This window comes from Diabrotica virgifera, chromosome 1, assembly GCF_917563875.1.
Source record: "Diabrotica virgifera virgifera chromosome 1, PGI_DIABVI_V3a".
Classification (NCBI taxonomy): Eukaryota; Metazoa; Arthropoda; class Insecta; order Coleoptera; family Chrysomelidae; genus Diabrotica; species Diabrotica virgifera.
In genome coordinates, this window is record NC_065443.1 from 85,330,291 (window position 1) to 85,346,731 (window position 16,441).

Consider the following 16,441-nt stretch of genomic DNA (forward strand, 5'->3'; position numbering starts at 1 on the left):
AAATTAAATGAAACATATTATTGTGTATTTCTTTAAGTTAAAATTAATAGAAATCTTTGAATATTATTTCTACGCGTATATAATAAAATATGCCTAGTGGCTGTAACGCCAGTGTACTCGGCAAAGAGATTCTAAAATAGAACACACCTACCGCCTAAATATTTCGTGTTGGTATCATGTGACGTCTCGGGCTATGACGCGGATGACGTGCAACGGTAAGTAAATTAGATGGAGTATAGAAAGAACAAATTGTATATTTTTGAAGTCAGTCACAAGTAAAATTTGGTTTGCTGTATAACTAATTCACCAGACAAATTTTGTTGAAGATAAATGCAACCAGTAGTAAAAAATAATTAAACAATGAATATACAAAAAGTTAACTTTATAACACGTTTTACTTAATGTTACATTCTTCATTTACAAACAAAATCAATAAATTATCTCAAAGTTTCTAATCTTCTTGTATTCTCCAGCTTATATAAAAACTTTGGTTACTTCAAATAAATGGTTTACAAATAGCTATACAGTGGTCCACCCCACAATGTATTTGTTCCACATAGCCCCCAATTGCAACCTAAAACACAAAATGCAGTCTTTTCATTAGGTATTCAAACAATCAACATCAAAACATTAATAACACATCAATATGCCATTGACCACAGAGATTTTATTTACAAAATGAATCACGTTGAGTTGCTTCAAAATAAAATTAAGATTAATAATTATAGAAGGATATTCTTTCTCCTATACAGGTATGTGCAGCCAACTTAAAACCGAGAAATCGGCTCTCAAAGTTTTTTCTCGGGACTCATTATGTTTTGACAACTTTTTAACGCAAAACATGTTCTAATGATAGTTAAACATTATTTAAAAATATATTCTTAAAAAAAAACAGTTAAGTTTTTCTCAAAGCTGTAAATAAAAAGTCATATACCGCGTTTTAATTGAGCAGCGGACATATTACTGGATCAGAAATAGTGCCGTATCTGCATTTTATTTACAAATAGGATTTTTTGCAAGGAAGAATAGTTACCAAAAAAGAAAAATAAATAGCTTATACTATACTATAATAATACCTACAGGTCATAAATGTTCAAAATACAAATAATCGTAATGTTTAAAAAATGAAAAAATAATTTAGTTAAACCGCGGTAAATGCGCTGTGCTCAATTAAAACGCGATAAGTAGATGATACTTGCTACTCGTTAGCACATACCGCTTTTTAGTTGAGTACTTTGTACAGACCGCACTTTAATTAAACAACTATTGAAATTTAGCACATATAGCATATTCCAATTTGTTTATTTTGGTAGTAAATAAAATGATACGGCTTTCAGACATTGCAGAAGCATCAATAAGGTCACAAGGAAACCACATATAGCAAAAACTCGATTTTCAATTTTTTTGCAGAAACCGCGTTTTAATTGAGGACGGCAGTATAGCGCTACACTACGACAGATCCTCGAAAAAGCGCAAGAGTTTAACATAGATATGTACCATATTTTTGTCGATTTTAAGGCGGCATATGACAGTGTCTTAAGACCAAGTCTTTACAATGCTATGAATGAGTTGGGAATTCCAAAAAAACTCATATCTATGATAAAAGTGACAATGGCGAAGATGCTATCAGCAGTAAAAATTCAAAACGACTCATCAACCCCATTCGAAATACATAAGGGGTTAAGGCAGGGAGATGCGCTGGCGTGTCAGCTTTTTAATGTAGCCTTAGAAAAAGTTGTACGAGACGCTAATTTAGATAGCAGAGGAACAATATTTAATAGATCAGTCCAAATTCTTGTATATGCAGATGACGTGGACATTATAACAAGAACCAGGGCGAGAACTGCGGAAATCCTAACCGATCTAGTAGCAGCAGCAGAACTAATCGGGTTACATATAAATCAAAATAAAACAAAATTCATGGCGACCAACACAAACACAAGAGCTGGAAATGTTGATGCAGATCTAATCATCACTGACCAAAACTTCGAAGCGGTCAAAGAGTTCATATATCTAGGGATATCGGTTAACCCCAATAATGACACATCTGAGGAAATAAAAAGGCGAATAATAATTGCAAACAGGTGTTATCAAAGTACTTATCTAACAAACGTCTGTCTCAAAAAACTCGTATAAGGCTGTATAGAAGATTGATAGTCCCCGTTCTCACATATGGCTCAGAGGCATGGACGCTAACTAAAACAGATGAATCCCCTCTATCAATTTTTGAAAGAAAGGTACTACGCAAGATATTCGGAGCGGTTTGTGAGAACGGAATATGGAGGCGTAGATATAACTTTGAACTGCAGAATATCTACAAGCAAACGTTTGGTGGAAAAGATATTATCACTATAATTAAGCGAAATCGCCTGCAGTGGGCAGGACATGTAGCCCGAGCCCCTGAATCGAACATGATAAAAAGGATTCTAACAGCTCAACTCGTGGGAATGAGAAGACGAGGTAGACCAAAGTTGAGGTGGATGGACGGGGTAACACAAGATGCCGAGAAGATCGGAGTCGGCAACTGGAAAGTGCAGGCAAGGGACAGAACAGAATGGCGTAGAACGCTTGAGAAGGTCGAGGCCCTCTAAGGGCTGTAGCACCATGATGATGATGAAGTATAGCGCTACAGCCCAAGTTGGGCCTTGGCCTCCCCCAGAATCCACCTCCAAGCATCCCTTACCTTGGCGGCTCTCCTTCAGTTATCCATCCTCAATATCTCTTTTGTATGGTTCTTGTTCTTACTTCATCTATACACCTCTGCTTTGCTCTTCCTACTGGCTGACATCCTACTGTAGCTCTACTAAACGTTCTACTAGGTGTTCTGTTCAAGCTCCATATAAAGTTCTGTAATGTCTCTTATGTTTTGTCAAATCAAGTTTACATTGTCTGTGAACATCACAATCTGTTAGATTATTCTGTTAGACTTATTCATTATCATCACCATTGGCAATTGGCATCACAGCTCGTTATGAGCCAGAACCTTCAGAAATAGCCTCCATTCACTTATATCTCTGGTAATTTGTCTCCATGCTCTAACTCCAATATATTTTAAGTCGTTCTCTATGTTGTCTTGCCACCTAAGTTCTCAGTCTTTCTCTGGCTCGTTGCACTCTTCGATCAAAAACTTTTCTTACTGTTGCACTTTCCTCTTGCTTGATTATAAGCCCTATCCATCTAAGACATGCTATCTTAATGAATTTTACAACGTTAGGTTCATCAAACTTTCATATCTTCATCATATACCTTAACAGCAAGCGTATGTGAAGATGTCCAACCTTCCAGTTCTAAATCATCAATTATTATTCTTAGTCCCATTCGTCCTTAATGATCGAAATCCCTCAGTTAAAGACTCTGTGGACCTAGCTACAATGTCGATGTCGTCTGCATTTGGTTTTGCACTCATACTTGTGCTTCTGCGTGAGTCATGCCAATTTCCTTGGTATACCAAATTCTTGCATAATTAAAGTATATATTTTATTTCTGTTTATGTTGTCACAGGGTTTTCGAAAATCTACAACGATTTGGCAGATATATTGCTCCCAGGCTTAGCTAATATTTGTTTTACACTTCAGGATATTCTTATACTAAATAATATTACACTTTTTAAACTAATTTATAGATATTATTTGATATTTTAAGTTGTATGTTACCTTTAACGGAAAGTACTGATCTTTTTCATGTCCTAGTCCCAAACATCCATTTTTGTTCCTGCCCCAAATATACAAATCTCCAGAATTGGTTATTGCAGCACCATGGTACAGTCCGCACTCCACTTTCTCTACTTTACTGTCAGTATTGTACTCATTTTTGCCAAACAAGACATCTGGAATGTGCATGGGTTCTTTTGATTGTTGAGCATTTGGACCACAACCTAACAAACCATAGCCCCAGGAAAACACTTGCCCGGTATCTACAAAAATACATACAGTTTATGTTTGATTCAATAAAACTGTAGAAGGAATTTCACCAAAAGTTATAAATAAATGTTTGGTGTTTCCCCTCTACAGTTAAAAAAGTTACGAAATTCAAGCTTTCACATTTTGTATCCATGAAATTATAAATTGCCATATTATTTTCTAAACAAAGCTTCTACTTATACAGGGTGTTTCATTGGGAAAGTAACATACGTTAACTGTAGAAAGAGGACACTTAGGCGGTCTCAAAAATACCATACTTAATGGGTCTTACTTCATTAATAACAACGATACTGGGTGTTTTATCTATTTTACCATTTCCTTATTTGGTTCATAATTTTTTAACCCCACCGTATATTTATTTTATATTTGGCACGGAAATATTATTTAAGGTGTACAATCAATTAATTTATTTATAATTGTAAAAAATCCAGGTCCGGATTAAAAAATATTGGCAAAATGTTCCGACCCAAAAACAACACCCTGTACATTAAATTTTTTTAAAATGGATTTTGTATTTGATAAAAGTATGAAAAACTAAATTTATTGGTATACTTTTAATTTTTGGCAAAATTATTTTTCTGGTAAAATTTTGAATTTGAATTCTGAAATTATGCGAATTGCGAGAGCTCGAAGTAGAAAAAAAATTGAAATAAGACTTAAAACTTGTTAAACACACTGTATATTTATTTTATATTTAACACAAAAGTTAAGGTGTTTATTTAAGGTGCCCAATCAATTAATTTATTTACAATTATAAAAAATCCAGGGCCGGATAAAAAATATTGGAAAAATATTTGCGTGCCAAATATAAAATAAATATACAGTATGGTTAAAAAGTTATGAACCAAATAAGAAAATGGCAAAATAGATAAAACACCCAGTATCTCTGTTATTAATGAAGTAAGACCCATTAAGTATGGTATTTTTCAGACCGCCTAAGTGTCCTCTTTCTACAGTTAACGTATGTTACTTTCCCAATGAAACACCCTGTATACGTACCATTTAAAACAAGACAGAAAGATCCAGCACTGGCTATACTCTTAATTGGTCCCAGCTTGTCCAACATTTTTATATGCATAGGTGAAAAAATCTGTTGATTTCCATTATCCAAAGTTAGCTGACTGTATTCTGTGTTTCCCCAGCCAAAAACTTGTCCTTTATCTACAAAAGACTTTAATTAATAACTACATCTTCGTATTCTCGTTTATCACAGACTAAAGAAAAGAGAAAGACAGAAGAAGAAATTAGACAGCCACATACTATCACGAAAGAACGGGAAATGTTTATTATCATCAAACAATTAAGCCTGATAAGCAAAGAACTTCAGATCAACACTGGAAAAACAAAAATAATGATCGTAGACAAGGCAAATAATAATCTACCACGCATATGTGAAGTAAAGAACGTAGTAGACAGATTTTTATACTTGGGCTACAACCAACAATGTCGATTGCTCTTCAGAAATATCGCTTAGACTAGCAAGGGCCTGAACCTCAGCAGCTAAATTAATTAAAATATGAAAAGTCTGAACATTAACACAATAACAAGGATTATTAAGCTCAGGTTGGTCAATGCCCTTATTTTTTCCATTGCTACAAACAGATCTGAAACATGAGCTATCAAAAAAGTCGATAGAAGTAAGATAAAAGCCTTCGAAATGTGGGTCTATAGAAGAATTCTATGTGTGTTCTGCACAGAACATAGAACCAACCTATCAATTCTAGAGGGACTTCATATAAAATAAAAAATTTAATACACTGCGCGTCAGAGAAAACGGGCACCCCAAAAAATTGGCAATTTTTGATGTCTTCTATCTCCTAAACCTGTTGTCCGATTTAAGTAATTTTTTTAACATTTTTTAGCCTTATTCTTTAGCAATATCGCTGTAATAATATTGTTGCTAAAGAGATAAATTTTCATTGTATACCGGCTGTACGAATCAAACTGTGTTTTTTTTTCTCAAAGTTCGCAACACCCTGTGGAATATTCTAGCATGTATAAAACACTGAAATTAAAACCCAACTATAGCTTCAGGATTTCTTAACACTCTGTCTTTTGATTCATTGGCTCATGTTTCATAATGCAAAAGTTAGGTACTTTAACAACTAGCCATGTTCTTCATCAGTACAGGGTGTTTCTAAATAAGTGCGACAAACTTGAAGGGGTAATTCTGCATGAAAAAAATAATGACCGTTTGTTTTATAAACATATGCCCGCAAATGCTTCGTTTACGAGATACGGGATGTTGAATTTTTTCTTACAAACTGACGATTTATTTATTGCCCTAAAACCGGTTGAGATATGCAAATGAAATTTGGTAGGTTTTAGGAGATAGTTATTCAACATTCATATCATATTACCCGTATGCGCGCTAATGGTGAATATAAAATTCTTAATTGTATGTCAAAAATTGTGCAATAACACGTCTTAAAACCCACTAAATTTCATTTGCATATCTCAACCGGTTTTAAAGCAATAAATAAATCGTCAGTTTGTAAGAAAAAATTCAACATCCCGTATCTCGGAAACAAAACATTTGCGGACATCCGATTATAAAGCAAACTGTCATTATTTTTTAATGCAGAATTACCCCATAAAGTTTGTCGCACTTATTAAAGTACCTAACTTTTGTAATATCCAACATACGCGAATATATCAAAAAAACAGAATGTTAAGAAGACATGAATCTATAACCGGTTTTAATTTCAGTATCTTATAAATGCTGGAATATTCCACAGGTTGTTGCGAACTTTCAGGAAAAAAAAAACAGTTCGATTCGTACACCCGGTATACAATGAAATTTTTACCTGTCTAGCAAGAATATTATTACAGCGATATTGTTAAAGAATAAGGCTATAACACATTAAAAACATTACTTAAATCGAACAACAGGTTTAGGAGATACGAGACATCAAAAATGACCCATTTTTTAGGCTAGTCTTCCTCAGCTGATCTGCTGTTCACGTGGGCTCAAAGTGGTTTGATCAGCCATGTTGTCTTATTAATTATTAAAAGAATTTAGATGTGATTTTATTCACTTTAAAGGGTTATTATACCCTATATCTGTGGCTTTTGCCCAGTATCCATGTTTTTTATTGTGTCGTTTAGCAATTGCTCTTCTATGAAGGTTTTATAAGAGGACGAAGCTCTGATGATGGCACCTTATGTGTCGAAAGTACTTAGCTGATAATAAAATATTTTTTACACACTATCAAAAGTTTTTTGAAAACATACACCTGTTTGCCGTTTTGACCTTAAAAAGAAGAGCCTTTAATCAATGTGTCCTGCCTGTTCTTACATATGGCGCAGAGACACTTACTCTAACAAGGATATCTGCACGAAAACTACAAGTGACGCAACGTAGAATGGAAAGATCATTGTTAGGCATAACGTTAAGAGATAGGGTAAGAAATGAAGAAATCCGTAGAAGTGGTGTAGAAGACATTATAAAACACATAGCCAAAATTAAAAAATGGAAGTGTGCAGGACACGTCGATAGAATGAAAGCTGATCGGTGGACCAGAAAAATCTTGGAGTGGAGACCGAGAGCGGATAGACGAAACCCGGGAAGACCACCCACAAGATGGACTGACGACATAAAGAGGATTTGTACCAAATGGATTGCAGCAGCGCAAGATATATCTGAATCGAAGTTTTTCGACGAGGCCTATGTTCAGCAGTGGACGACTATGGGCTGATGATGATGATGAATTGATTTACTAACTTACCATTCAACGCCAACACAAAATCTGACTTTGACGACAACTTAACTATCTTTTCATACTGAATGTCACCATTAACTTTTGTAAATTCACTACAGTTTTCAAAATGTCCCAAACCAGTTTGGCCATCAGCTCCCCATCCACAAGAATATACACACCCATCTTCAGTCAAAAGGAGGCTAAAAATAACTTACATTTAAATTAGTCATTTTAGAACTTACAGTAAACACTTGCATATTAGTACAGTTAAAATTATTAGAAGATAAATATTACGCAGTAGAAATTAAACTACATATTTTTCTACTTTTAAGGACAAAAAAGCAAGTTCATTTACGGAACCGAATTCAAAATTATTTTGCACATCATATTTGATACATTATTTGGTTAAAACATCTCATTTTTGTTAGTAAAAAAATATATTAACTTGTCTGGACTAAATTACGGTTCTGTTGATATTCACGGTACGATATTAAGAAGACCTGGTATTCATGCAATGTTGCCAAACTAAATTTCGTTATATTAGGTTTAAATTTTCTAGCTAATTTCCGAGCCTACTATACCCTTCATTACCTGTGATCTTGTCCACATGTGACATCCACTATATTTTTCCCATCTATATCTTGAATGTGATTGATATAGTTACTTCTAATGTAATCTTCATTTTCAATAATCTTCCTACCACATTGTCCATAAGCATTATTTCCTAAAGTAAACACCCCTTCATCTGTCAGTACTAATAAATGAGCCCTACCTGCTGATATTTTCAGTACTTTTGTTTTTCCAGGTTCTTTAAGGGGTAAGTCAATTGGTTTGGGGTAAAAAAGTACTTCTAAGGGATGATCTCTCCTTACTTCATGATAGCCAATTTGAGAATCAGTATTAATACCTGTGCCCCATATTTTTTGATTTGTTTCACTTCTTACACCAAAAACGGTGAAACCAAAGCCACATGCAGCTGTTGTGACCTAAAAATAAATAATCTTTAGCATAACATAATCAAATAAAAAATGATAGAAAACTGAAAAAAATTTTTCACTTTCAAGTAGTGATGTAAAAAGAGAATATTCTTAAGAACGAGAATATTCTTGCCCAGAAAATTCTCGTCGAGAAATTTCTATATTTACAAAAACCAAAATATAAATACTAGATATGAGTCAAATTATTATAATTTACAAAATATGTATTGTTGTGATCTTACTTTTGAGATCTAATGATGTTCTCAGATGTAATTTATCTTAATTAATTAATCAATAATTATCTCATTAATCAAACAGATCAAATACCAATATAGTGTCAATCTCAGGGCTAAATTATAATATCAATTACTTACTTTCGTGGCTTCAAAGTATTTCTCAGTGGATTCCTAATCGGGATAGATAAAAGAGAGTAAAATAATACACACATACGGATTTCAATTAGAAATTATAAAAATCTTTATTTTATCTAAATGGCAATAACTGCTTAATATTTCTTATATCTTATCTTTCTATCTTTATTTAATACAACAGTTACAAAAATGGGAATCTTATTTCTTTTTGTCTCCAAATTTATTTTATTTATAATGAACTATTATGATTTATCAGTAACAAATTGATTTAGGTTTGTTAAAATTTTTTTAATAGTGATTGTGTGGCTCAATTTTCAATGTGGTATTTAATACACAAACCATCCATTCATGTCATAACAAATTAGACTGACCTTTACTGATGATTTGACAATGTCTTCACACAAAACACGTTTCCTATTGGCTTGGGTTGCGATCCAACGACTCGTCCAAGTCTTCCAGTAATGCCTCTGTTCCTTTGAAAACTACGCCTCGTACAGCACTCGTTCCTGCCTTCTCCTGATGCCGTGTTCCACCTTTTTTAAACACCTCAACAAACCGGGATACTCTAGACTCAAGGAGTTATATACTATCTCGACTCAGCCTATCACTCGTTCCACGATATCTTACTTTTTAATTTTCAAAAACAAAACTAACTAACCCGGCGTTTCACTTTTTTGTACACTCTTCTCGAAAACTGGACTTCGCCTCTCCTCGCTCAAAACACCACTGACTCTCATTGCTCATTTATTCTCCTCCTTCCAAAATACCCCTTCCAGCATTCAAAAATCAACCAATCCCAAGCAACTTTCAATTATCCGTATTTACCAAAACAAACTTTCCTTTTTCTAAATATCTTAATGGATTTCAAGAAAAAATAATATTCCCCATTTCAATTTTACTTTCCACATTAATCCTCTTTACAAATTTAATAACCTATTATCTTATTTACTAGAATATGAGTTATCGGTGGTTATTGACAACCTTTCCACGAACACTTTCTTTTTAAACATCACTCTAATTGTTTACTTGAGTCGTATTGTTCCTGGGGTTCGTAAACACTTCTCCGAAACACTTTCTTAAAAACTACCTATACAAAATTTGTAACGTACCGATCCTCTTAACTAAACTGATGCTCAACTGTAAAGTTAATTGGTTTGGTACCTCTGAATACGTCAAAGTGCCAGAGCTAACTGTTCTGAGGTAAAAACCACTACTGTTGACATTTAATTTTATCTTGTCATTTGTATCAATGTTATTTTTACTTCACTTAATTTTGTGTAAACATGGTACATGTGTTTTTAGTTTATTGTCTATATTTTCTCTGGTTATATTTTTACTGTTATTTTGCATAAGCAATAGATCCGTCTTTGTAATTTTGTTTATTGGATATATTCCTTAAAATGTCAAATTGGAATGTAAGTTTATTTTTGTAAAATAAATATACCTACCAAGCATTGTAGAAATAAACAATTTTCATGTGCCTACACCTTCCAAAAGTAGTAAGAATTTTAATAATCATTATTACGATTAATAAATTAATAGATTATTATTTAATAATCCAATAATAACGTTATTACTTAAAAGTTGGTTTTAAAAACAACTCTATAATTAATAATCTATAGAAATAACCTCAAAAAACAGAAAACAAATTTTAAGCAAAGGTTTAAACCAACTCCCACGCAAGCTTAAAATTATTTGGTTTAAGCCTAGGCTTAAGCCTCAAATTAAAGTGGAAATACAGGGATCTAAGCTTAAGCAAAGGCTTAAAGTAAGCTTTGGCTCAAGTGAGGTTGGAAATACCGGCCCTAAGAGGCTAAAGAGATAAATTGACAGAAGAGTGGAGAAGGTGCTGTAATGCTGAATTGGTGACTCTGTACGGCACTGAAAACATCGTTTTCATACATATAAAAGACATATTATTATAAAAGCTAACCATATAAGATGGGCAGGTCATGTGGTAAGATCAGAGGAAAACAGAGAGCCTCAAGACACTATTTTTTGAGAGGCCTGATGGTAGAAGATCAGTAAGCGGTCCCAGAAAAAGATGGAAGGATGATGTTGAAGCTTATTTATCTAGAATTGGGGTACAACAATGGGAAATGAAAGCGCAAGATCCTAGAAGATGGACGGCTATAGTGGATGTAGCGAAGACTCACCCTGAGTTGTAAAGCTAGTGAAGGAAATAAAATAATCGAATATTTAGTGCTTACCTCTTGTCTTTCACCAAATCCTATCCTCTTAGGATATTTGAGACATTGTTGCTTTTCTAGTTTTTCACTGGTTTTATATGGCTTGCCCAAAGCTCCCGTATATATATTTCCCCAAGAAAATACTCTTCTATAGTTAGTTTTACTGGTTTTGTATTCGAATACTACAAACAGCACATTAATTGTTTTACATGATATGTACAATGAAAAATAAACCTACCAGGAAGTTTTTGTTCCTCTTCACGATTTATTGGATATTTTCTTTTAACTCCACTTAGAGATCTACTGCATTTTGGTGCATTAGACACTAACCGACTGAATTTATTCATTAAAAAGTTTTAAATAAACTTTGTTTTTGATTTTTGATCAAGCATTCAAATTGAGGTTAGGATTTTATGAATGTTTGACTGACGTTTAAAAAGTTGACCTTTATGCCTAAGGTTTACAGCCATTTAGATTTTTGGATTCAAATAATAAATATTGAAGCATAAATCGAAAAATAGATTACCACAATTTTCGTAGTTTTACATTTATGATGAATAAAAGCCATAACTAATTTAGGCACACTCAGCAAATAATCCCATTAGGATGGACCCAAATATATTTGATCCATATTTACAATACCTAAACCCATGATACTATAAATAAAGTTATTTATGGTATCATGCCTAAACCCTTTACCGCCTTTACCTTGCTTTCACCCTCATTTCACCCATACACTTTGAATCTAAACTCATCCATCATAAAGCTGGTGACGCACGGGGAGCTATAAGTATTATAATATTACACCGATCCGATATTGTAAAATTCGTTAAAGTGCAGATACTTATTAGATGGGCTGGACACATTGATAGGATGTTAGATCACGAATACACGAAGAGATTAACAAAGCTAAAGTTTTCAATCCTAATAGCGACATTAATGATATTGAAAAATATTAAAAATATTATTAAAAGATTTTTAAATTGAAAACTTATTGGTCCATTTCCCTGGTGACACCTCAAAGGCTTCTACAATATGCAAGCCAAATGGATGCTGTAGTGAAGACAAAAAGGGAAGGAATTCTACACTATATGCAATTCACAACCCCCGTCTGCAGCTTGGTAAAGTTCCAACGGAAAATGGACCTAGTTACTATAGGAGTAAACTAATATAAAAATAAAAATGTACTTATACCATTTTTATTCAGTTGCAATGCGAAGGCAAAACAATCTTATTTTTCACTTAGAATACGGAGCGCAGTTCAGCACTCTAAATCGACGATTTTCGACTCTTATTGGAGTCTCATCGGAGAGACGTAGGCCTGCTGCTCCATACTCCAAGTGACCAACAACGAGAGTTTATCCCCCACACCGCAACTGACGTGAATGAGTTAGGTGACTAGCGCCATCTGGCAATTGAAAGCTAAATTTTTCAATCCTAATAGCGACATTAATAATATTGAAAAATATTAAAAATATTACTAAAAGATTTTTAAATTGAAAACTTATTGGTTCATTTCCCTGGTGACACCTCCAAGGGTTCTATACAATATGCAAGCCAAATGGATGCTGCAGTGAAGACAAAAGGGAAGGAATTCTACATTATGCAATTCACAGCCCCCATTTGCAGCTTGGTGAAGTTCCAACGGAAAATGGACCTAGTTACTCTATAGGAGTAATACTAATATAAAAAAAATTTAAAATCTTTTAGTAATATTTTTAATATTTTTCAATATTATTAATGTCGCTATTAGGATTAAAAACTTTAGCTTTCAATTGCCAGATGACGCTAGTCACCTAACCCATTCACGTCAGTTGCGGTCCCATATAGCACACAACGTCCGATGGACGTCCATATAACGTACATTTAAAGTCCAAACGTCCATGGACCAAAACTGGACGTACTATTTACGTCCATTACGCGATGTCCATTGGACGTTTGATTTCAACGTACATTGGACATCCATTTGTGGTCCATGGAGATTTTACACAAAATGCGACTATTATTGTGAGTAATTATATATAGCTTCTTGTTTTAATCAAAGCAATATTATTAGTAGAATACAAGAAGTTTCTAATAAATGTAGTCACATATTTTTTCATCATTGGATTAAAACACTGAACCACTAAAATTATTTTAATTAAACCTATGTAATATTAGATGATGATAAAAGGATGGTAAACTTTTTCAGAATAACGGAGCTACATCGCGCATCGGTAATTATAGAACTTACAATAATTAGACACTACCAATTTAAATCTTAAATGTGCATTTTGTAACTGTTAAATTTCCCGCCATACTAAATGAGAATCTGCTTGACAACGTTGTCGCTCTTCACGCTATCGGTCGTAAAAGGTAGTATTAGGCAGGTCCTTTTAGGGGATTATCGCTGTTAATTGTTGTGGAATACTGAAGGAGGATTTATTTATGATAATTCACAGAATGGCAAACCCGCTTGCAATATACAACCGTACTGACTCTAAAGTTCTAAGAAATAATGTTTGGAAGGAACAGAACAGAAATAAACCTCTTTTAATGTGCATGCTTCATAGGGCGCCATTATCTGAATTTTGTCTTTATTAAGTTATTAAAAACAATATAAAATACATCCTGTGATATCGTTGTGTTTGCTGTTTATCGTGCAAGTGCAGTCGTGCATTAATGAAGTTCCTATAATAAAGTATACATAATAAAGTTATAATAAAGAGAAATAAAAAAGGTATTTTGTGTAATATTTTAAAGTATAAGTTTCGTATTATAGGAACTATTTCCGATACCTAAAGGCTTTTTTCTATGTATGTATTCAAAAAATTATGGACACTAGATTGCTTTCTGAAAAGTGCCCAACAAAAATGTCCATAAGACGTACATTGAATGTACATCAGATGTACATTGAATGTACATAAGATGTACACTGAAAGCTTCAACAACGTACGCTGTACGTTTGTAGCGGACGTTCTATGGACGTCCAATTTTGTGAACTCTGGACGTTCGTTGGATGTCCATCGGATGTCCATTGTACCTTAGCGGGACGTCCATTGGACGTTCCAATGTACACAGATGTACGTCCATTGGATGTCCATAAAACGTACTTGTGCTATCTGGGGTGTGGGGGATAAACTCTCGTTGTTGGTCACTTGGAGTATGGAGCAGCAGGCCTACGTCTCTCCGATGAGACTCCAATAAGAGTCGAAAATCGTCGATTCGGAGTGCTGGACTGCGCTCCGTATTCTAAGTGAAAAATAAGATTGTTTTGCCTTCGCATTGCAACTGAATAAAAATGGTATACATTTTTATTTTTATAGAAGAGATTAACATTTTCAAAACCAGAGGGCACAAGAAGTAGAGGACGACCACGAAGAAGATAGATTGATGATGTGGAAGAAGGCCTAAAGATTCTAAGGGTAAGAAAGTTGGAGGTAAGTTGTCAGGAATCGACAGGAGTGGAGACTTCTTTGCGAGCAGGCCAAGATCCACAGTGGATTGTCACTTATGGTGATTGGAGCCTTATGATGTCCACTTATTGGAATCACTTATGGTGATGATAATGATGATTTTGGGACCAAAAATAGTTTGATTGAACCTAACTTACCTTAGTACAACTTACTTAATCAGTAGATTCATTTGTACCTTTCGGTGATGTACCTCAGTACAACTGTGCACATAAAAAAGTTAGAGCACTATTTGAAGTTACATGGAGTTTCTTCAATATATCGAAAACTATTAGAGATTTTCATTGAAAATGGACCCCATAAAAATTTTATGGGGGTTTTGTTCACTTGAACCCCCCAAACTTTCGTGTCCGTTCCATTTAAATTATTTTTGTGGTATCATTAGTTAAACAATGAACAAAAATCAAACCATATTGTTTTTACAAAATGTCACGGTGAATCACCTACAGTAACAATAAATAATAAGGTAATTCCCTCAGTTACCTCTGTAAAATATCTGGGCATGCACTTGGACAGGGGATTAACCTGGAGAACCCATATATGGAACAAACGGAAACAACTGGGCATAAAATTTAGTAAGCATTATTGGCTTCTAGGGCGTAAGTCTAAGCTCACGACAAGAAATAAACTGCTAGTCTACAACACAATATTCAAATCAGTCTGGGCATATGGTCTGCAGCTCTGGGGAACAGCATCCAAGTCGAATGTATCCATAATTGAGAGATTCCAGTCCAAGGTGTTATAGACCAAGAGGCAGCGCTGAAAAATCTATTTGAATTTACTAAAGCTAGATTTTTCACAGTTGATTACTGTGAGTGTGTAGAGAAACATACTGCGGTCGGTCAAGCGAAACGTAGAACAGGGGTTACTGAGAGGGTATCTACGTGGCTCTCCTACGAAGGTAATTATTTCCATTTACTAAGGCTGAAAATTAGTACACACATTTTAAATTAAATATAAATAAAAGTTATTATAGTCGGTCAGCTGTATGACGGGACAGAGCCGGTCGGTCGGCCCCAATAGTCGATTGAGGAAATGAAGCATTTTGGCTCGCAATTTTTTCGATCAGCATGGATTTACTTGAAATTTTCACAGAAGGTAGAGAATAGTCCAAGGATCATTTTCTATATCATGCCGCTATCATACGCTAAAACCTTGGGGGTGGTTCCCACCCCATCTCGTGGGTGGGAAATTTTTATTACATTTTAACCATGTAATTCGATGGAAAAAGTGATTCTAAGAAAAAAACGTCTTTTACATTTTCTTCGTAAAACTAACATTTTTCGAGTTATTCGCGCTTGAAAATAACAGTTTTGCGACGAAAAACTTGACTTTTTTAGAGGGTTTTTTGAGAATATGTACCTCGAAAAATATGCATTTAATCAAAAAAACTGTAGATATCGAAATTGTATCTTTTAGTAACACAAACCAAATTATTTTCCTATAATATCTTTAAGTCTTTATATAAAGAAAAATTGATTTTTTGCAATTTGGTATTTTTTACCTTTTACTTCAAAATATCTCCGAAAATACTGAAGATATGAAAAAAATTATAAATTACTAAATTGTAGCTTTTTTAATGACTAAAATTACTCTGTGCATATATTTTCATTACAGTGAATAGTTACCCAGATATAGCTGTTTAAAACCTCTATTTACCAGCAAACACCCCCTTATTCGAGCCCTTTAAACCCGCCCTAATTAAAAACTAAGGCATCTTACGGAATTTAATTTACACAGTCTTATAGCTCTTTAAAAATCCTACAAAATCATTTTTGAGAGGTCTCATTACTGAGAGGGTATCAAAGTTGCTTTCCTACGAAGGTAATTA

At 34.0% G+C, this 16,441-nt stretch overlaps 2 protein-coding genes across 2 annotated transcripts in view; one reads left to right on the plus strand and one right to left on the minus strand.

Moving 5' to 3' along the window:
- The window catches only part of LOC114332467 (uncharacterized), a 130,940-nt gene that overhangs the window by 70,820 nt on the left and 43,679 nt on the right, over positions 1-16,441 (plus strand). The window lies entirely within an intron of this gene.
- Positions 366-11,590, minus strand: LOC114332473 (RCC1-like G exchanging factor-like protein). Its single transcript, XM_028282268.2, has 7 exons — positions 11,397-11,590; positions 11,180-11,340; positions 8,213-8,607; positions 7,649-7,821; positions 4,920-5,081; positions 3,654-3,913; positions 366-574 (listed from the first exon to the last, which is right to left on the minus strand). Exons 1-7 carry the CDS (start codon positions 11,503-11,505, stop codon positions 497-499), a joined length of 1,338 nt encoding a protein of 445 aa, XP_028138069.2. The 5' UTR covers positions 11,506-11,590; the 3' UTR covers positions 366-496.